Raw genomic sequence first — 23,014 nt, forward strand, 5'->3', positions numbered from 1 at the left:
CACACAACATAAAATGTACCACCTTAACCAATTTTAAGTGTACCAGTCAGTAGCGTTAAGTATATGCATACCGTTGTAAAACAGACCTTCAAAACTTTATCATCCTGCAAATCTGAAACTACACTCATTAAACAACAATTCCCCTTTCTACTTCCCCCCCACCAGCCCCTTAAAAGCACCATTCTACTTTCTGCTTCTATGAACTTGACTACTTGAGATACTTCACATAAGTAGATTACACAGTATGTCTTTTTGTGACTGGCTTATTTCACTTGGCATAAGGTCCTCAAGGTTTATCCATGGTGTAGCACATAACAGGATTTCTTTCCTTTTAAGGATGAATAATAATTCATTTTATGCATATAACACATTTTGCTTAGCCATCATCCACCAATGGATATTTGGGTTGGTTCTACCTCTTGGCTATTAGGAATAATGTTGCTATGAACATGGGTGTGCAAATACCTCTTCAAAATCCTGCTTTAGATTCTTTTGGACACACATTCAGAAGTAGGATTGCTTCCTTTGGATATACACTCAGAAGTAGTAGTAGGATCATATGGTAGTTTCATTTTCAATTTTTGGAGGAACCTCCATATCATTTTCCATAGTGACTGCACAATTTTACAATCCCACTAACTGTGCACATGGGTTCCAATTTCTCTGCCCCCACTAACATTTGTTCTTGTTTATTTTCTCAATAGTAGCCATCCTAACATGTGAGGTGGATCTCACTGTGGTTTGGATTTATTTTTCTCTGATTAGTGATGTTGAACATCTTTCATATGCTTATTGGCCATTTGTATATGTCATGCTCTTTGAAGAAATGTCTACTGAAGTCTTTTGCCCATTTTTAAACTGGGTTATTTGATATTTTGTGGATTGTAGGAGTTCTTTATAATGCTGGATATTAACACCTTATCAGATACATGATTTGCAAATATTCTCTCCCATTCCATAAGCTGCCTTTTCCCTGTTGATTATGTCCTTTGACGCACAAAGGTATTTAGGCTTGATCTAGTCCCACGTGTCTATTTTTGCTTCTGCTGCCTATGTTTTTGGTGTCATAACCACAAAATCATTGCCAAATCCAGTGACATGAATCTTTTCCACTATGTTTTTTCCTAGCAGTTTTATAGTTATAGGTTTTACGTTTTTAATCCATTTTAAGTTACTTTTTGTATATAAGGGTCCAACTTCTTTCTTTTACATGTGAATACCCTGTTTTCCCAATACCATTTGTTGAAGAGAATATCCTTTCCCCATTGAGTGGTCCTGGCACCCTTGTCAGAGGTTATTTGAACACGTACACACAAATTTATTTCTGAACTTTCTATTCTCTTCCATTGGTTTACATGTCTGTCTTTATGACAGAACCACACTGTTTTGATTACTGTAACTTTGTCATGTTTTGTTCATCCCTCCTTTTATCCAGACTTTGTAGTCCCTCTTATTAGAAGTGAAATATACTTCCCCAACCTTTGACTTAGGCTCACTTTGTGACTTGCTTTGGCCAAGCAGAAGCTTGAAATATGCTTATGCAATTTAGCTTGCCCTCTGGTGCTTCTTTAAATTGCCATAAGAACATGCCTTGACTGGCTCACTGGTCTAAAGAGAATGAGAATCATACGGAATACACTTCTACCCACACTATGGTTTACAGTGTGACTAGATTGGCTAACCCCTGGCTGACCTGTAGGTACATTAGTGAGAATACATAACTGCTGTTTTAAACCCCTATGTTTTGGGGTAGTTTGTTACACAGCAATAGCTGATACAGAAACTGGCACCAAAGGTGAGGGACTACCATGACAAAAACCTAAATATGTGGCATTAGTTTTGCAATCAGAGGACTGGTAGCAAGGAATATAAAACACTGAAAAACAGTGAGGAAAATGGTAACCCATGTTACATAATGGATAAATACTTCAAAAAACTGTTGCCCCAAATAATCTGGAATGCAGAAAACATGCCTAAATGAACTTACAGAATTGGGGGAACACATCAAGTGAAAATGTAGTTTGACTGTTACTAGTTACACTTGATAAAGTACTAAAAGAAAGAGAAGAACTCAGAAAACAACTTGCTGGTTTGCAACCACAATTTAAAGGAAATATAAACAGCCCATAAACTGTAGGGCTGGAAAAAAAAAAAAGTTTCTCAACAAAGCGATGGTGTGGCCTATGTTATAACACAGCTCAAGAAAAACACTAAATCGGGCTTCCCTGGTGGCGCGGTGGTTGAGAGTCCGATGCAGGGGACATGGGTTTGTGCCCCGGTCTGGGAAGATCCCACATGCCGCGGGGCAGCTAGGCCCGTGAGCCATGGCCGCTGGGCCTGCGTGTCCGGAGCCTGTGCTCCGCAACGGGAGAGGCCACAACAGTGACAGGCCTGCGTACCGCAAAAAAACAAAAAAACAAAACAACAAACAAAAATAACCCACTAAATCAAGAGTGTGACTCTCATACCTCTTGTTAATACCAAACATTACTCTTGATATCAGCTGAAACATTAGAATTTTAAAAAATTACTCATAAGTCTCATACATTTATTTTCCTCAAAGAATGCACCTAAAGTAAACAAACATATATGCAACTAATCTCATTACTAAATGTGGGGATGCCTATGAAGCCATATTTGTGCTTTTCTTTCAAGTGTCTTCTTTTCTGATAGAATTCTTCTATAACTGTTAAAGTTGAGTTACAGAACGTATAAATACATAACAATTTCTAAATAGTATTTTTATCTTAGCAAACACTAGTGTTTAACTTTTGAGAGGGAAATGCCCATTATATGTATTGACATAAAACAGGCAGAAATCAGTTTTCAAAGCATCTCTCTCTAAACAGCAAAAAAGGATATGAGAATTTAAAAGACAACATGCTAAAAAAGTTAAGAAAATTTCATATTGAACTGGTTAGAACAAATATACATTTTTTAACATTACAAGCTTTTTACATGTTTTTCAGGTAACATTAAAAGATAAATTTCTTGGTAGGGGGCAAAATTTAAGAGTATAAAGGGAAATTACTAAAAATACTTTATGTCAAGGAAAACATTTATTAAGGAAGTGACTCAAGCAATAATAATCTAAACACAGAGAAACTGGAATTTGATTAGTTTTAGGGATCAAGTAAGTATGCTCTCTATACAAATGATTACGAATGCTGTGTGCTTACTCAGTAACTCAATAGCAAATTCCAAAATCTAAATTGCAAATACTTCCAAGAACATCTGTAAGTTTATGCAACAACCTAAAACAGACTCATGTTCTTTATGCTTAAAGACAAAGAGGCTAGGATACCTGAACTTTATATCCTCGTACTTAGTTAGTGAACTAGAGTTCTTAAAAATACAGCTTTCGGGACTTCCCTGGGGGTCCAGTGATTAAGACTTCACCTTCCAATGCAGGGGGTGTGGGTTCAATCCCTGGTCCGGGAGCTAAGACCCCACGTGCCTCATGGCCAAAAAACCGAAACATAAAAAAATATATATTATAACAAATTCAATAAAGACTTTAAAAATGGTCCACATCTGACTTCCCTCGTGGCGCAGTGGTTAAGAATTCTCCTGCAATGGAGGGGACATGGGTTCGAGCCCTGGCCCAGGAAGATCCCACATGCCGTGGAGCAACTAAGCCCCTGTGCCACACAACTACCGAGCCTGCACTCTAGAGCCCGTGTGCCACAACTACTGCAGCCCGCATGCCTAGAGACTGTGCTCCGCAACTAAGAGAAGCCACTGCAATAAGAAGCCCGCACACCATGACAAAAAGTAGCCCCCGCTCGCCGCAACTAGAGAAAGCCCGCGCACAGCAACGAAGACCCAACGCAGCCAAACAAATAAATAAATTTATTTTTTTAAAAAAAAGGTCCACATCAAAAAAAAAATCTTTAAAAAAAATACAGCTTTCAACTGTTTCATTTCATACATAAAATACTAAAAGAGAATAATCTCTCTGCTCCCACTATTTATCTGCACTGCCCTACTTAACAGCAAGCTCTCACTTTCAGTTACCTATTTTAAGAAAAACATCACCTCCTATACTGCTAGCATGTTTCCAATACAGTCTGATCTAGTTATAAAATGGTTTAAAATAAGCCAAGTTTGTGCATGATATAGGAGGAAAAAACTAAACATTCTAAATATGGGACAAAATTTCTGAAATTCTTACAGAGGTATACCTTGCTTTATTGTACTTTGCAGATAACTGAGCACTTTACAAATGAAGGTGTATGATAACCCTGCATCGAGCAAGTCTGTCGGCACCATTTTTTCAAGCACATGTTCACTTCATGTTTCTGCGTCACATTTTGCTAATTCTCACATTTCCAACTTTTTCATTATTATACTTGTTATGGTGATCTGTGATAAGTGATCTTTGATGTTACTATTGCAAAAAAATTACGACTTGCTGAAAGTTCAGATGATGGTTAGTATTTTTTAAATAAAATACTTTTAATTAAGTTATATACACTGTTTTTTTAGACATAATGCTACTGCACACTTAATAGACTACAGTTATAGCGTAAACATAACTTTTAAATGCACTGGAAACCAAATAAATTCTTGCGACTCGATTTATTATATGTGCTGTACTGTGGTGGTCTGGAAAATAACCTGCAATATCTCCAAAGTATGTCTATATTAAAGGTAATCTAGTCAGAAAATATTATAGGCCAAAGCGAATGTTAGGTAATACTGCCATACTAAATTCACAATGGCTTGTCTTTCAAGGAGAGAGATCATTTTATAACATCACCTAATTTTTGGTACTTAGCACTTAGAAAAGTAGAGTTAAAACAAATATGTGCAACTACAATGAGACTCCAAGGTACTGTTAGGCTACTATAAAGTATTGTAGACAGTAAAATTGCTCTCCAGGAGCTTTTACTATAATAACCAAGACAAAAAGGCATGAGTGAGGCAGAATTTTACAGACGAAACCTCAACAGATAATCTTCTATTGTAGAAAAATGTTCCTTAAGTACTGAAATTAAACAAAAGATTCTTTATTCTAAGACAGAAAACGAAAATATGCTAATAAAGTTAGCTGTTCTAATAATATAACAGTTATCTATACTGCTTTAGGAGGTACTATATCTAATCTATTTTTAGCACTTCTGTTAGGTAGTTACAGAAAGATGACATCCCATTTTGCTGGCAGGGAATTCAAGCCACAAAGAAGTTAAGTGACTTGTCTTAAGATCATAAACCTAGTTAAAGGGAATGTTGACTTAAAATTCTAGTCATCCTAACAACCAATTAAAAATGGGTAAAGGACTTGAGACATTTCTCCAAAGATATATAAATAGCCACCAAACATGTGAAAAGATGCTCAACATCATTAATCATTTAGAAAATGCAAATCAAAACGACAATGAGATAACCACTTCACACCCCTAAGGATGGCTACTACTTGTTTAAAAAGAAAAGAAGTGTTGGTGAGGATGTGGAGAAATTGGAATCCTCCTGCACTGCTCGTAGGAATATAAAACGGTACAGCCAATGCGGAAAAGACTTCAGCGATTCCTCAAAAAATAAATAAAAATAGAACTACTGTATGATCTAGCAATTCCACTTCTATGTATAGTCCCAAAAGAGCTGAAAGCAGATATTTGTATACTAATATCTACAGCAGCGTTATTCACAATAGACAAAAAGTGGAAACAACCCAAATGTCAGATGCCAGGTGAATGGGTAAACAAGATGTGGTATAAAAATACAACAGAAAATTATTCAGCCTTAAAAAGAAAATGCATGCTGCAACCTAGATGAGAACCTTGAGGACATTATGCTAAGTGAAATAAGCCAGACACAAGAAGATAAATACTATATGATTCCACTTATGTAAGGTACTTAGAACAGTCAAATTCATAGAGACAGAAAGTAGAATGGTGGTTACCAGGGGCTGGGAGGGGGAGAAAACAGGGAGTTATCATTTAATGGGCAGATTTCCAGTTTAGGATGATGAAAAAGTTCTGGAGATAGATAATGTGATGGCTGCACAACAGTGTGAATGCACTTAGGGCCACGGAACCATACACTCGAAAAATGGCTGAAATGTTAAATGTTGTTGTGTATATTTTACCACAATGAAAAAAAAAAAAGAATCCTATTCTATCACTGGATTGATAAAATTTATGTAATTGATCCTATATTTCTATTTATGTTGTGTTATCTAATAGCAACATGCTATGGTGATACTTTTAAAATTATGCACAACTGTTCACAATCATTCATTTTAACATTATTTGAAATAATTTACATCCCCCACAAAAAGATCCTAGGCATCCTAATTCCTAGATTTTTATTCCATCAATGCAATAGTTTTCAAACCTGTCTTTCATTAGAATCACACAGAGATCTTTTAAAAATTCCAAAGCCCAGACCACACTCCCAGGTTAATACACAGGTTATTTTTTTAATCTCTCAAGGTGATTCCACATCCAGACAAGTTTGGGAACCACTGCATTAAATCTGTATTTCTGTAGCCCTCAGAGTAATTTTTTTAAGCTCTTTTTAAAATATATATATATATTTATTTTATTTATTTTTGGCTGCATTGGGTCTTCGTTGCTGCACGCGGGGCTTTCTCTAGTTGCAGTGAGTGAGGGCTACTCTTTGTTGTAGTGCACGGGCTTCTCATTGTGGTGGCTTCTCTTGCTGTGGAGCACAGGCTCTAGGCACACGGGCTTCAGTAGCTGCAGCATGCAGGCTCAGTAGTTGTGGCTCGTGGGCTCTAGAGCACAGGCTCAGTAGTTGTGGCGCACGGGCTTAGTGGCCACGCGGCATGTGGGATTTTCCCGGACCAGGGATGAAACCCGTGTCCGCTGCATTGGCAGGCAGATTCTCAACCACTGTGCCACGAGGGAAGCCCCCTCAGTAATTTTTTAAATTTCTTAAATTTATATGTGTAATTTCAATATCAGGTACCCTTGCCATATCTCAATGAACAAAAGATCTATATTAAAATCCAGAATAAAACACCTTATCTGTGATTTTGTACATACTTCTGCTCACTCAGTGAACACATTACTTATATTATACAGTAAAGACTACTTAGAAAGCAATGACGTATTATTCTGGTTTACAACTTCAAGTGCTCAGGAAATATAGTATCTCCCTAATATTTTTAATTTTTAAGTCTTCTGTTTTACTATTTCCAATAACTTTAAAAAGATGTAGGTACAGGAGATATAGTAGTCTACAGGGTCCACAATCTGTCTCATATTTTTCATGCCCTATAATCCAGCTCCAATACCTGCAAGAAATAAGACCTTGGACAAGTTCCTTAACCTCCCTGTGCTTCAGATTTATCAACTGTGAAACTGGAGTAATAGGTCTGTTTTGAGAATTGATTTAATACATATTAAGCCCTGATTTCAAACACTGCTTGGCCAGTTATGCTCATTCCCTTCTCCCCTTCAGAAAAAAAAATTTCTCTATTATGGTTCATATCTAAAACGAATAGTTGAAAAAGACAGATGTGTATGAATCTCTAAGAATCAGAGTAAGAAATCATAGTAAGAAAAGCTTAATGGGGAGGAAAAAAGAGAGAAAAAAGTCTTGTTTAGCACTTCATTTTTTTTCTCATTAATGTTTCTGGAAAGCATGAGAATGTGGAAAACTGACCATGCAAATCCTAATGACTCAAGCATCACAGAGAAATTTCATGGGTCATAAGTACTATTATACTATCACTTAAGACTTCAGAAATAGGATGCATAATAATCTTGATGACAGACATTAATAATAGACTAGCACAGACAGGCTAAAAGAAGGAAAAACAAGACAGTAACTATGCCCAACTTGGCAAACAGTGGATACCTTGACATAAGATGGAAGTTTCCCCTACTTTTGAGATTCTAGAGTACACTCACAATTTAGCATACAATTCCAAGAGGGTTCATAAGCCAGAGAGAAGAGATCTTTTACCAGTAAGCACTACCAAGCCCAGCTGGGCTTCAAGCCCTAGAACTGAGCTGTTAATGCAAACCAATATACAAATGACTATTCAGCACTTGTAAATGTGACCAGACAACACTGAGGTGTACTCTAAGTACAGAATGCATATTAGATTTCAAAGAGTTTTAAAAAAAGAAGATACCTCATTCGTATCATCTTTATACGTAATTACATGCTGAAATATCTTAGATATATTAGGTTAAATATATTAAAATTAATTTCACTTTTTTAAAAACTTTCTTTAATGTGCCTACTACCAGATTATAAACACATATGCGACTCACATTAGATTTCTATTAGACAGTGCTACCTTAGAAGACAAGAAGAAAGGAACTGAGTCCTTAGAAAACATAACAGTGATAGCTCTTAGCTTCCCTAGAAGTTCAGGTTTTCAAAGGTATTGAGGAACCCAACCAAAGGACATCCTAAAGCTATATAAAATGGCTACTAATATACCACCTTAAATCTTGTGGTGCTTATATTTAATTAAAATGGAGACAGACTGTGTAAAAGCCACAGGTGTGGCAGAAGATAAACGTAGCTTTATGGTGAAATTTAAAGTATAGTCTTTCATTTACTGCCAAAAAAACAAAACAAAAGAATCTTGACTGACTTCTTTAGTGATGCTCCTAAGGTATTATTTTAATTGTAAGTGTAAAGGCTCTGGTGTAAGCAATACCATCCAAAAGAACTTTCTGCAATGACAGAAATATTCTCTACCTACACTACCCAATACAATAGCCAGCAGTCATAAGAGCATTTCAAATGTGGTCTGCACAACTGAGGAACTGAATTTTTATTTTTTCAATTAATTGAAATTTAAATAGCTACAACTGGCTGGTGGCTACTATAATAACAGCACAGTTCTAAATAAAAATGGCCAGGTTCCTGACCAATCACCATACTAAAGCCTGCAACTTCAGAGCTATTCACATACATAGGACTTCCAGTCAGCATTTTAGTGCCCAAAAGTCTTAAGAGTAGAAAAGGAGGTAATTCAGACATTCAGGATCTCAAAAATATTACTTCTTATGTACTTCAGGAAACTACAGGTAGATGGGCACTACCAAAACAGTAAGACAAAGAAAGAAAACATGAGATCCAGAAAATAAGGGATCCAACACAGACAAAAAGGTGAAGAGAATTCCCAAGATGACTGCTGTGAAACAGGCCTTATAGAACAAGAAGTCCAAACTGGAACAGAACAATGAAGCGCTCAAATAGTGATATTGAGAGAGGGGGGGAGACAGAGAGGGGGGGAGAGAGAGAAGGGGAGGGGGGGAAAGAGAGAGAGAGGGAGAGGGACAGGGAGAGAGAGGGAGAGAAGAAACTGAAAGATTACACACACTCCTTAAAGGTTGGGAAGGGAGATTTATTCTTTATACTTCTGGTAGATAGCCTAGAGGCAAATTACCAATAAGTACATAGATCAGGGCTCAGCAAACTTTATCTGTAAAGAGCCAGAGAAATATTTTAGGCTAAATATTTTAGGCTTTGTGGAGTCATCTGTCTCTTGTCACAACTATTCAATTCTGCTGTAGTGTGAAAGCAGGCATAAAATAATCCAAATGAAGGAACAGGGTTGTGTTACAATAAAAATTTTATTTACAGAAACAGGTGGCAGGCTGTATTTGCCCTGTGGGGTGGTAGTTTACCAGCCCCTGACATAGATAATTAAGTGAAAAAAGAGATAATCATTAACACTGGGGAAAACAAAATTACAGAGAGGAAATGGAATGTAATCCTAATATACCAAATGGCTCACTGAAAATAATATTTATACAATTATAGTAATACAAACAACAGGTATTGTTTTTACCAAATCTTGTAACGATATTGGCAAGAGAAGGGAGGAGAGAGAAGGGAAGAGGGAAGAGAGCATACAGGTATGCGCCCATGTCTAAGCATCTGGGGTGGTAAGATAGCTAAACCATTAATAGAAAGTCAACAGATTAAATCCTTAATAACTGAAATAACAGAAAACTCAGGAATCAGCACAGTATTTGATTGTAAGTTTTTAAATACATAAATTAAAAGACAGTTAAAAGAATTAAAAGGGACTGCCTCTGAGGAGCGCATCTAGTAGCTGGGCTCAGGATTACAGCATTTCATTTTAAATCTTGGTAATCAGCTTGACTTCTTAAAACTATATAAATATATACAGTGAACACTGCTAATTGCCCACCTGATACTTATTCCCCTTCCTCTAATTAACTGCCTACCTAGTATCTATTCTCCATTACTTCTTACTAACCAGAGCCTTATTTTGCTCAGAGTGGCAATGTTCCCATATAAAAAAATATTTCTCTCAGTAGCATAGCCAATTAAACGTCAGCTAAAGTTTCCAGAAAAGAATCTACTTTCTGATCCAAGGGTCACCCCTTCTCACTTCCTCCCTCCCTTCCTTTTCCTGCCTGGAATCCACTGTGAGTGAGGTTTGGAGATGCAACACTTACTGGGGCCATGAGGATACAACCCAAAGGCTAAAGATGAAAGAGCAGAAAACTCGAGGGAACCTGAGTTTTGATGACGTTATTGAGCAGATTATCTACCTCCAGACTCCTTGCTATTGAGAAAAATCAATTCCTACATAAGCCAGGTAGTTAGGTTTTCTGTCATTTGCAACTGAATGCACTCCTAACTTGTACGATTTATTCTGTTGACAATAAAGGTTTATTTTAATTTTCAGAGAGAAAAAAAATGAAAGAGTCTTGATTTCTCCAAGGCTTACCTAGTCATCCATTCCACGGAAACTAATAAGGGAAGTCTGAAAAAATTTCGGGTGCACATGAAAAAAGATGTGCACATGACATAAAAAAATGACATCTCAACAATAATTACAATCACAACCAATACTTCAAATCCTCACATCTTTTAGGGAAAACTAATAAATTTCCTTCATCTTCTCTTTTTCCCACATCCCATCTTACCACTGTTTCGTCTCTCTTGAAGTCTCACTAATTCAACAACTGCTTGGGACTAAATCTTCTAACAGATTGTGCCTTATATTATTTAAATCAGAGAACTGTAGTAACCTAAAGCTTTTAACACTACAGGTCTTAAAGTCTTCTCTGCATCTGCAATTATCCTACAAATTAAGTGTCCTAAATTTGCCTAATTCAAAGTTGAAGAAAATTGAAAAACACCCCAAAAGTACACGTCTTATATAGAAAATTACAAATTTAAATTACTTTAATTAGAGCAAAAACAGAGGTCTGAGAATGAGAAGGATTACCTCAACCCAAAACATGACTACAGATCACCATCTAAAAACAAATATTAATACTGCTTAATTTTAACAGAGTACCATGACTGTATTTCCACTAGTACTAAAAAAGTATACTTCAATGCATAAGTCTCTGCTTTCATCCCACATTTTTTCTATCATCCCAAATCAAAACTTAGGCCACTGCATTGACACACAGCCTATCCCATTGCAAGAAAATTATTCAAATGTGTAAAAGAAAGAATGAAGGGGTCAAAGAAAACTAAATACTTATAGTACTTTGCCAAACTTAACCTCCTGAATATGTCTGCAAGATATTAGTTTGTTTTATCATCAGACATTTTCTATAAAGTCATTAAAATTTACAAGCCTAAAGAAATATCAAGTAAGAGTTTAAATAAGATAGCTTACCTTTTATTTATAGGTTTTTCATCTTTTTCATAAGGCTTTACAAACCACTTGCCAATACGTACAAAGTTCCGGTTCATTAAACACCGTTCCAACAGATTGTGAACTGCTTTGAAAAGCAAAGTACGGCATTCATAGGAAAGTCCATTCTCCCACACTCCATCTTCCTCTTCTACAAAAGAAATGAAAGAAACAAAAGGTAACACCGAGGCACTATATCTACTTAGAGCTAAGTAAAAAGTGTGATAGTTTAATCCCTAAATTCATAAACCCTACATCACCTCAGAATAGTGAGCTACAATCACTTCGGTATCTCTCTAGACATTAAAACATCAGGTTTCAAAGCTACTCCATAGAGAATAAAAGGCCAAAGTGCCATGTATTCTATTAAATTATCTGAAAATTATTTTTCCACCATATAAAAAGGCAACGATATATTGCAAACAGACTGATTTGGTTTCTGTATAAATGAAAAGGACATTTGTATAACCAACGGAAATATTACATATTCTACACCTAAGACGCCAATTTCTAAGCTGGCTCACTTGTTAGTTACTTTACAAAACTGACCTTGCCAAAAAAACTAGACAGTTAATAATTAAACTCAAAATATTTTATGTCCATCAGCATTCTAATCCATGACTCAACTATAAAAATAAGTGATGGATAAAAAGGAAGCTTTTGGCAAAGAGCCCAACAAGCAGTGCATTATCAGCCACCTTAGGTCTCATTACAACCAAATGATTCCCATGCTGACTATTCAGTACAGGATTCTCTACTTGGGGGGAGAAACTTAAAAATTTAAAGACAAATTTTAAATGGCACTTCTGATATAAAGTTATAGCAATCTTCACTAACTATACAGCCTCAATTTTTCCAGCAAATTAACCACCCAAGTGAAGTTACCAAAACAAAAAAACCAACAACAAAAATGCAGTCATTTTGATATAAGTATGGATGTAGTTCAGAAAAAAAAACTTTTTACTCTACCCATCTCATACCTGTAAGAAAGCATCCAAGGAATCCTACTATAAATGATAGCTACTACCGTCAGCATTTTAACTTTTGTAATATTTTAAACTGCTATTTCAAATATAATTTAGTATCCTTCTATAACTTCTGTAACTTTATAAACATTTTATAAATATGGGTCTTCTTTCAATTTAAGTAAAAATAATCTTTCTTAATTAAACACTAAAAATGCATAAAACATTCCAATAGAAAAATAATAAACTTAAGATGCTTTTGAATAAAAGCAGACATATTAAGAGTGACACATGGTTTATATTCATAATTTACAAAACAAATGGGCAGAATAAACATTAACTCAAAAGCATGACAGTGGACTTTAACTGCACTAGAAATTTGTGCCACTACAAAGGTTAATGTTGATTTTATGTTGTTCTTCAAAGTGTTTCCTAAATTATAGTTGAAGTCTTTCAAATAAACTAATTGTGTTTTTTCACAAAAGGTAAGCTCTTAAAAAATGAGGTAAGCTTTAGAAAATGACAATACTTGAGAGTTGAAATAATTTTTAAATCATTAATAAACAGAGAAAGTTCTTCACATCCTACTATATTACAGACATCCTTATCTACTTCCATTTAAAGCCAAAATTTTACAAGTTTCACTTTATTAAAGAAAACAGGCTAGAAGAAAAGGGAAGTGGCACATACTGACTTCACTTTAATTACTTAAAAGGTCTAGATCACAAGCATATTTGTGAGTTGCTGAGAGAAAAAAAAATGAATCTTTTGCAATCTGCTTTCAGCCTTATCAGGTTCTATCATTTCAAAATTAAATACCTACAACATTAAGAGTTTTATCTAAAGTTATGTGATTTATGATTACTAAAAGTACACATATTCTTAATTCTAAGAGAATTATGCCGGAATTCTTCACTTCTTCATAACCTATTTAGTGTACTTTTATTTTTATTGCCTTTTACCTCAAAACTCCTTACCTTCTAGGAAGCACAATGGAGTAACATTTGTCATACGTAAGTAGCCCCTACCAAAATCTTTTTTCTGACTACTTCTAAGTTTTAAACCAACAAAGAACCAAGACACACAGTTACCATTACGTTTCAAAGTTGTACAGTCACTATAAACTTCAAATATCAGAAAATTATTCACTTAAAACTTGAGACTGGGGCTTCCCTGGTGGCGCAGTGGTTGGGAGTCTGCCTGCCGATGCAGGCGACACGGGTTCGTGCCCCGGTCCGGGAAGATCCCACATGCCGCGGAGCGGCTGGGCCCGTGAGCCATGGCCGCTGGGCCTGCGCGTCCGGAGCCTGTGCTCCGCGACGGAAGAGGCCACAGCAGTGAGGGGCCCGCGTACCGCAAAAAACAAGCAAACAAAAAAACACTTGAGACTGAATTTGCCTTCTTCCCCAAAAGAGTAAATTAAAAATCTTTAGAATAGTAACTAATACAACTGTATTACATAAAATACAATTTATATAAATTTTCACATAAAATTCTGAATATTTTCACATAAAATTCTGAATATTTTATAGTTTTATTTTTAAAAATCTGTTTCAGTTAAACCTGTACTTAAATAGTTTAAGAATACTAAATAGGGCTTCCCTGGTGGCGCAGTGGTTGCGCGTCCGCCTGCCGATGCAGGGGAACCGGGTTCGCGCCCCGGTCTGGGAGGATCTCGCATGCCGCGGAGCGGCTGGGCCCGTGGGCCATGGCCGCTGAGCCTGCGCGTCCGGAGCCTGTGCTCCGCAACGGGAGAGGCCGCAGCAGAGGGAGGCCCGCATACCACAAAAAAAAAAAAAAAAAAAAAAAGAATACTAAATACAGTTTAGAAAATTAACCAGTATTAATATTCAAGCATTTCTCTCTCATTGCTCTAAATTTTTTGTCTAGAGAAACTCAGGTGAACTTACTCATTTTACATTATACCCTCAAATGCCCACAATGCTCATTAACACCAAATGGGAGTTATGCATAAAACAAACAGACCACTTGTTAGGATTTTCTAAGGCCAACAAGTATCTTGAGTATATCTTCACCTATACGGTGAAGCCCGCAAGCCTAGAGCCTGTGCTCCGCAACAAGAGAAGCCACCGCAGTGAGAAGCCCCCGCTCGCTGCAACTAGAGAAAGCCCGCGGGCAGCAACAAAGACCCAGTGCAGCCAAAAATAAAATAAATAAAATTTAAAAATAAATAAAAGATTCCCTCATGCCACAACTCAAGATCCTGCATGCCACAACTCAAGATCCCGCATGCCACAACTAAGACCCAGCGCAGACAAATAAATAAATAAATATTTTTTTAAAAAGTGAAATGGTACGACTAAGCCACCCAAGACACAGTGATATGAACCTCTTACATTAATTAAAATAAGTCCTTGAATCTCAACACCAGTATTATAACAGAAAAGGGAGGGAGGAAGAACACATGGAAAATCTTTACCTAGCTCTTTTGAACTTAATCAACCATAGCCTAATGGAAAAAGTCTGCTTAATGTATTTAAATAAATGTTTTCCTCCTCTTGTACCTGTATCCCCAGAGAAAACAGCTTCAATTCTGTTTTTAGTACTGTTCCACTACCCTTAGCATTAGAACTCTTAATCGTCATCATTACTTGAAAAAATTTTACAAAGTATTTGAAGAAAACAATGCCTAAGTTCAAATGCTAAATTTGATTTCCATAAAAATTTTTTTTCTGAGGATACATATTATAGTGATGCAAAAGTATGTGATAGGTCATCAAAATAATTCTCCATGAGTGGGGGAAAAAAAAACAAAAAACGTTGATATACCTAGCACTTGTACTCAGTTTTCTCAAAGCTGACATCTTTAAATATCTCCACAGTGGTAAGCCAGTAAAAAAGGAATCTTTTCCTAAGTAAGTCTGCCAAACTATTAAAATGCCACATGCACTAATGAATAATAAATGGGCCAAAAATGATCACTGTAGAAAATACTGTGTATTTCTTGAAAGAATGAAGAGAAATGTTTAAATGTGTAGCTCAGTGTCTGTCTTGAACAACTGCCCATTCATAAGCTATTCATTCAACAAATATTACTGACAGCCTTAAACTGGCAGCATTATTGATCAGTAAAACCTGAAAAATTTTGGTTTAAAAGAAGCCTAATATGCTTACCTTTGATTTGAAGGTTTAAAAGACACACTTTCTTGCTCAAAACGGGTAGTACACAAAAAAGCATGGCAAACAAAGTTGTCCCTAGAGACTAGCAAACATAGTAAGTTGGGTCACAAGTAAATTATGGAACAGAAGACAGAAATGAATTAACTCTCTTCAGCTACCTGGGGAACAAAACAATTTTTTAGTTTGGCTGACACTAAACTCCTATACTTGGCTGCTATTTATCTATTTGTCAACCTTGTTAAAGCTGCCACTTAAGGTTAAATTCCACTGTAATTAATATCTTTCAGGGCTTCCCTGGTGGCGCAGTGGTTAAGAATCCGCCTGCCAACGCAGGGGACACGGGTTCGAGCCCTGGTCCGGGAAGATCCCACATGCCGCAGAGCAACTAAGCCCGTGAGCCACAACTACTGAGCCTGTGCTCTAGAGCAACAAGAGAAGCCACCGCAATGAGAAGCCTATGCAAGGCAACGAAGAGTAGCCCCCACCCCCCCGCAACTAGAGAAAGCCCGTGCACAGCAACAAAGACCCAATGCAGCCAAAAATAAATAAATAAATAAATAATTTTTAAAAAAATCCTTCAGTAAAAGCATCCAAAATTAAATTCTGAGACTAAACAATGGCCTGTTTAGTTTGACACTATTTACAATGAAATTCTGTTATAATGAAAAGTATTTTGACATGTTGCTGGAATCCAATATATATACCACAGGAGCCAGGAAAAATAAATATTTTTAGCCCGGACTGATTCTGTTTTTTCAGTTCTCAAGGTATCAGTTTTCTCAAAGAGTCTTATCACATTTTAGCTACTATGATTTTCTTTTTAAGATGCAAACCTCAGAGAGGGAGCAGTTGTTTTTATTTTTGTTTCAAAGGAAAAACTAAAAGCCAATGATGACAGCAATAAAATTCAAAAAAGGGTAAGGCACAGAATAAAAATACCCACAAAACTCTTCTCCTTCGAGAACACACTAATGATAATGAAACAACCTTTGCTCTGAAGCAAACTAACAGTACACTTAAAAGAACCAATATAAAGACTTTTGACCAGAGGAATTAAGCTAAAATTTACCCACCACCACATTTACATCTCTATCACACAACCACTGAATGAGGACTGCTACAAAGTTTAAATTTTAAAAAATTAAAATTTAAAAGGTTGTAATCAAAGAGGAGTTCTGTTCTCCAATTCTTTTTCTATCAAAACATATGGATACTGATCCAACTATCCATTCTCTTAGAGGGAACAGAGCAAAAAGTAAAAGAAAAAAAAAGTGTTCGGATTTGGGATTCAAGGGATATTATGAACAAATTTATCTTTCTGGAATGTTAACAGTTAGGCCAGTACTAGTTAGCACAAATCCTGACCCAAAAATCATCAAGTCTTTGCAAATTACTACATAGTATCGACTACTGCTAAAAAACAAGTAACTGAGAGTTAAAGTATGTATCAAATCAGATCTGGTTTGCTGCAACAGACTTCTACCAATTAGCAATAAAACCAGTTTACATTCTATTTCTACATATCAGAAAATCTTGAAAGGAAGGTGACCCAAACATGTGCTATATGTAAGAGGCAGGCAGAAATTTAAAAGGCACTATGGAACCTGACCAAACTCTTCAGAACTATCAAGATCATCAAATATAAAGCAAGTCTGAGAAACTGTCACAGTCTAGAACAGTTGAAGGCAACACGACAACTAAATGTAACACGGTATCTTTGATAAGATCATAGGATAGAAAAAGGGCATTAGGTAAAAATAAAAGAAAACCAAAGAAAGTATCAATTTTAGGTAATACCAATGTATCAATATTGGTTCAATAGCTGTGAAAAATGTACATTTTGATGGAAGATGTTAACAATAAAAGAAATTGGGTGAGGGTTGTTATTCAGGAACTCTCTATACTATCTCTAACTTTTATGTAAATCTAAAACTATTTTTAAAAAAGTTACTTTTAAAAAATACACTATGGATGACACAAAGGAGATTAAGGGGGTTAAGCAAAGGCAACTCTGTACTTTTATTACTGAGTTAATAAGAAAAAGTGAGAATTCTAATCTGCAAAAAGGAATGCCTCCCTCCTTCCCTCACCAACAAGAGGGGCACCATTATCACCATAATCACAAATATTTCAGTCACAAGATGCGGTAGGTGCTGAAGCAAACAGAAGGACTCTGCCTGTGAAGAGCAGGCTGAAACTAAATTAACCAGCTTTTTGTTACCACCTGGGTCCTTCCGGTTCCCCTTTCCTCACTACTACACCTCCACTTGGAACTCAGGATTGCCTCCTGCAGCTGATGCCACCCCTACTGTCCAGCTGCTCTCTTCTCAGGGGAGCTTAAAAGAAGGGGATAGAGTGCCACAGATGGGAAGAAATGAAAAAGGGGTTAGCTAGAGAGACAGAGGCAGACTAATTACCCCAAAAGGGAGGCAGACGGTGTCCCTGGAGCAAACAAAAGGGCGCGACAAAAATACTCTATCTGCAAAGACCTTATTATTCTCTAAGATACGTCTGATTTAGGTAAAAACATTCTAAAGTAAATGACAAGTTAAAAAAAAAAAAGCTAAAACATTATAAAAATACCATTGGCTACACCACCTGTTTAAAACAGTACAGGACAGACTTGGAACAGTAAAAATATGATTACATACAACTACTAATATATTTTTCTTTACTACTTCAATTGCATTCAGCAAAATCTGACAAGTAAAGCCTAATCTTCCAAAATTACTTTCATTATGTTCAAATCAATATTTTCAGGTGTTGGTATTACCATTTTAAAGAAAATATGCTAAAAAACAGTTAAACTAGAGAAGAAAATTTTTTTTATATAACTGAAGTTTCAGGAGAAAACATATTTAAACACATAACATGAAACATTGAAAAAAAATACCCACATAATATTTTAATATACATCAAAACAGCTTACATTTAACTTTAATAGGCTTTTAATTTTCAAAACGTTAGGCCTATTAAGGTAAGACATACTACGTATCTGTTAAAATTATCTCTGATTCCACGAAATGTGTTTCATGGACTCTGGGCCGGGGATGGGGGATGGTCTGTTCAGATGCTCTGCCAACTTTACTGAGGAGACTGAAACCCCAAGTCAGCCAGTATAGTGTATTTATAGTTATCAACAACAGTAAAACAGCCTTCAAATATTTCAGTAAGGTGGTTTTTATAACCACTTAAAGATTAAAGTAACTCAAGCATATCCAAGTCAATGAAAGAAAAAAGGAAGCTGGCAGGCTTAGCTTTTGGCATGACAATTACAAAGCATCATCTTGCTGATGCTGTAAAGGAATATTACATCATATACACGTATATATACGTATATACAAACACATCATTTAACATATTTTGAACCACACTACATACTTAAAACTAAGGGCTAGACTCTCCAGCAAGATATTAGGAAAGCTGGAAAAGCTGGAAAGCATTTATCATAAAAGAACTGCAAGCACTCTCAAAAATAAGTATTAACACTGCAGAGTTTGTTCATTAGAAGGTAAAAAGCAACTATCAAAACAAATGTGACACACATATTCCTGCAAAAACACTGGTCTTACTAAGTGCTTGTCTGAGATAGTCACCTGGATTACATTACATCCAAAAATTTTATAGGTTCTATAGGTCAAATAGACAATAATAGAAACGTCAGAGTACTCAACCTCCAGTAAGAAAACTTTTTTTAGTTATCTAAAAATCTTAAATTTTCCAGTCAAGAATCATTATGTTACATCTTGCTGAAGTCTTTGGTACCCAGCAGCAAACAACTAATCATTTACATTCCTATTATCAAAGATTCAATTAACATGGACTCTAAAGTAAACACAAGCTTCAGTAATTACATGAAGTTATAGTTTCTCCTTCTAAAGTAACACTTGGTCCTAAATATTAAGAAAACAAGACAAGTAATTTTACTGATTGGCTCATAAAATTATTTCTCTAACTTTTCAGATTATGATCTCATGTCCCACTGTAAAAGCTAACAAGTTGGCACTGTTTCATATCAAAGACAGTCTTTGATGGAACAGTATCTAAAATAAACATATCACTTTCCAAGAATAAGAAAATTAACATATGCCTTCATATGTTAATAATGTAACCACAAATAAAAATCATAAAGTAACTATATGCCCGGGGAAAAAAACATGAGAAAGTTACAATACATCATTTCTAGATCCTTCTACAACTGTTTACACATTCATACAGAAGAGAGCAGTGGCAGAACTGACTCAAAGATGAGTTACACTTGGCTTCCAAAGTATTTTATGACTTTGTTAGGAAATGCCCCCCAATTCCATTTTTCTTAAGTTAATTAATGTAACATGCCTTCCTTGGGCCCTGTCTGCCAGAAATTCATGAGAAAGCTGGGTGGTAAAAGAATAGTTATTCAAGGCTTAAAAAAACTGCCATAATATGTGTAATTTTAAGTAGAATAAAATAACCCCAGTGAAATAAAACATGAAGCTGAATTTTTATCTGGTTTCATACTCAACAATGTTCCACCAAAAAAATCTTAACTTTTACTACAAATGTTTTTAAGAAAAGTATACAACATTGCTATATCGTCAGTTAGAAATAAGTTGCTTTCACCTGACAAGTCATGGTGAATAAGGTCAGCAAAATTGGGGTCTTCGCCCCACCAAAATATCCACAATTCTCTTCTTCCAGGTCTTTGATCTCGCCGCCAAACACCAAGTACGTCTGCCTTCAGGCAGCGACTAAAACTGCTCAAAATGGGGTCTTCCTCTGTCACCGGAAACAGAATGGGGGCAGAAGTTGGGCCTTGCCATACATATCTTTTCCATTTAATACCGGTCAAGTCAGCCTGAAGAAAAGAAAGCATGATTTTTTTTTATTACTGCGTATTCACTCCAAATCAAAAGTACTCACTATTAAAGTCGCTTATTTCATTAAGACATTACAATTTTCAACATATGCTTACGATATTAAAGCAGACTGACCAAAAAAAAAAAAAAAATGCTTATTCTGATAATCCAGCAACCAAAAATTAAAGGAAAAGAACAAAGCCAGTTAAAAAATTAATACTGACATGTCACTGAACAGCAAGTCAATAAATGTGTCCCAAGGAGAAATAAAAGAAACTTAACAATGTTAAATATAAACATGTACTTTAATGCTGCACACTGAGTAAACATTTACTCTGTCCTAAGTTCTGTTCTAACTGGTTACATTTGTTTCTTGGTGTCAAACTTATAACAAAATTAACTTTTAAAGATTCATCATTCCATGTTTATAAAAGCTCTAACGAAATCTGAACTACATTTTTAAAAAATCTTGCTAAATCTTTACACATCCCTTTTAGGAAAAGTCAAATAGCTGCTCACAAAGAACCGTCAGATTTGTGCTAGTCTTATCTTCAAAGAACCTGATCCTAAAAGTACCAAAAATAGACTGAGTTGGAGAAGACAGAAACGTAAAACCTGTCTTATTACATCTGAAGAGATGCTGATAAATGGATATTGTACAAGAAAACATTTTATAAGGGGGAAAGGCATTAAAGAGCTCAATTTAGCATCGTGAAAGAAATTCATCAGAGCGAATTCAGTAACTCTTTAACTTAAAGGTGCAAAGCCTAAGGTGCCAAAAATGAAACTGCTGATACACGACTGGCAGTTTACACTTGCCAACTAGTTGTGCTCCGCCCACTCAATTCACTTACCTATCACACACTCTCTTAATATTTCTCATAGGACAGGGAAAACGAAAAAAGAAAGTTACCGAAACTTTAAATCATTTACGAAGCTAAGCTACTATCTAACTGAAGACTGAATTTTGCAACAGTTGGTACTTTTGAAAGTCTTTATTGGATGTTCCCAGACCTGGGCCAACCTACACAATTGTCTTCCCTACATCCAGCTTCCCCTGACTTTTCAATAAAAGGAGGAGCAGCCTCCTCAAAGCATTCTAAAAACGCAGGCAAAACAGACAAATATAAAAACATTTAGTACAGAACCACAGCACCTCCTCCATCAGCCCGCTCCACTCTCACACAAACATAATGTTCTAATAAAAGCAAGACGGCCAGAAATTGTCAAAATGGCAAACTCTTTGCAGAGTTTAAAAGAGAAAACATATGAAATGGCATTTACTGTTTTTTACACAGAGTGTGAAGTCACCCAAGGAAGAAACTAACCCCCTACAGTTTGATTCATATGAAAAAACGCAAAACGAAAAAAGAGTGCTTAAGTTCCGGGGTCCTGTTTACTGGGAGAAACCAAATGAGCAGAGTGAGGCAGTGGGAGAACGGGAGATAGTGGAAAGTGGGAGGAGGGGGTACATGGTCAATAAGGAGAAAAGCAACAGTTAAGCAAGAAACACAGAGGGAAATGCTAGCGTCCTGCCAGATAAGGAGCCCAAGTTGAAGACTACGGTGAGGAAAAGGGAGTCGGAAACAAGAAAAAAGGCCGACACTCCTAAAACAGAGCCCAGGACGGCGGGGGTGGAACGCGTCTCCGGGCTGGTACGGAGCTTGCCGCGGCGCCGGCTCCGGCTGGGCCTCGCGCGGGCACTCGGGCATCTGGATCCGACCCGGACCCCCTCCCCCACGGCCCAAGGGCGCACCTCGCGGCCCCTCCCCCACCGCCCGCTCGCCGCGGCCCCCGCCCGGCACTCACCAGGCAGAAGAGGTTGCAATGACAATCTTCCAGGCTGGCCCCGTTCGGCACGAAGGAGGAACTCATCGTCCCTCACAGCAGCCGCCGCCGGCGCCACAACCCACCATCCGCCATTACCGCCGCCTCCGACCAGAGAGAGAAACACAGACACCGGGGAGGGCGGGGGGGTGGTGGTTGGGGGGGCGGTGGAAGAGGAGGCCGCCGGGCCGCCAGCCCTCCCCACCCACCCCCCCCGCCGCCGCGAGCAGCCCCCGCCGCCCGGCCGGCACCCAGCCGCCCGGGGCCGAGGGCCGGAGGCGGGAGGGCCGCGCCGCGCTCGCCCCGCCGGCCGGACTGAGGCCGCCGCGGAGCCCGCGGACGCTCGTCCCTCTCTGGGGGACAGAGGGGATGTGTGCCCCTGCCACAAGAAAAAATAATAAATTACACAATAAATAATTAAAATCGAGTCCGAGAGGGCAGAGCCCAAGCCCTGGAGGATTCTCCCGGGCAGAGAGGCGCCCGCAGAGGGGCGGGAAGGGCGAGAACTGGGAGAGAAGCCGAGGCCCCCGGGCCGGCAGCGGCGATGTCCTTAAGCCCAGAGTCTCCTCTGTGGCGGAGGTGGTGGTGGCGTCTGCGGGCTCAGACCATTCTCTGGCTCT

The 23,014-nt window shown here is 37.4% G+C and overlaps 1 protein-coding gene across 1 annotated transcript in view; it reads right to left on the reverse strand.

Annotated features, from left to right (window-relative positions):
* The window catches only part of MED13 (mediator complex subunit 13), a 97,125-nt gene extending 74,593 nt beyond the window's left edge, over window positions 1–22,532 (reverse strand). The window contains exons 1-3 of the mRNA XM_024127526.3: window positions 22,377–22,532; window positions 20,332–20,566; window positions 11,606–11,774 (exon numbers count right to left, since the gene is read on the reverse strand). Of these exons, the coding sequence (XP_023983294.1) occupies window positions 11,606–11,774; window positions 20,332–20,566; window positions 22,377–22,442 (470 nt within the window). The 5' untranslated portion in view covers window positions 22,443–22,532. The remainder of the gene's footprint in view (window positions 1–11,605; window positions 11,775–20,331; window positions 20,567–22,376) is intronic.
* Window positions 22,533–23,014: the final 482 nt, after the last annotated feature.

The sequence above is a fragment of the Physeter macrocephalus genome, chromosome 14, assembly GCF_002837175.3.
Source record: "Physeter macrocephalus isolate SW-GA chromosome 14, ASM283717v5, whole genome shotgun sequence".
In the NCBI taxonomy this organism is placed as follows: Eukaryota; Metazoa; Chordata; class Mammalia; order Artiodactyla; family Physeteridae; genus Physeter; species Physeter macrocephalus.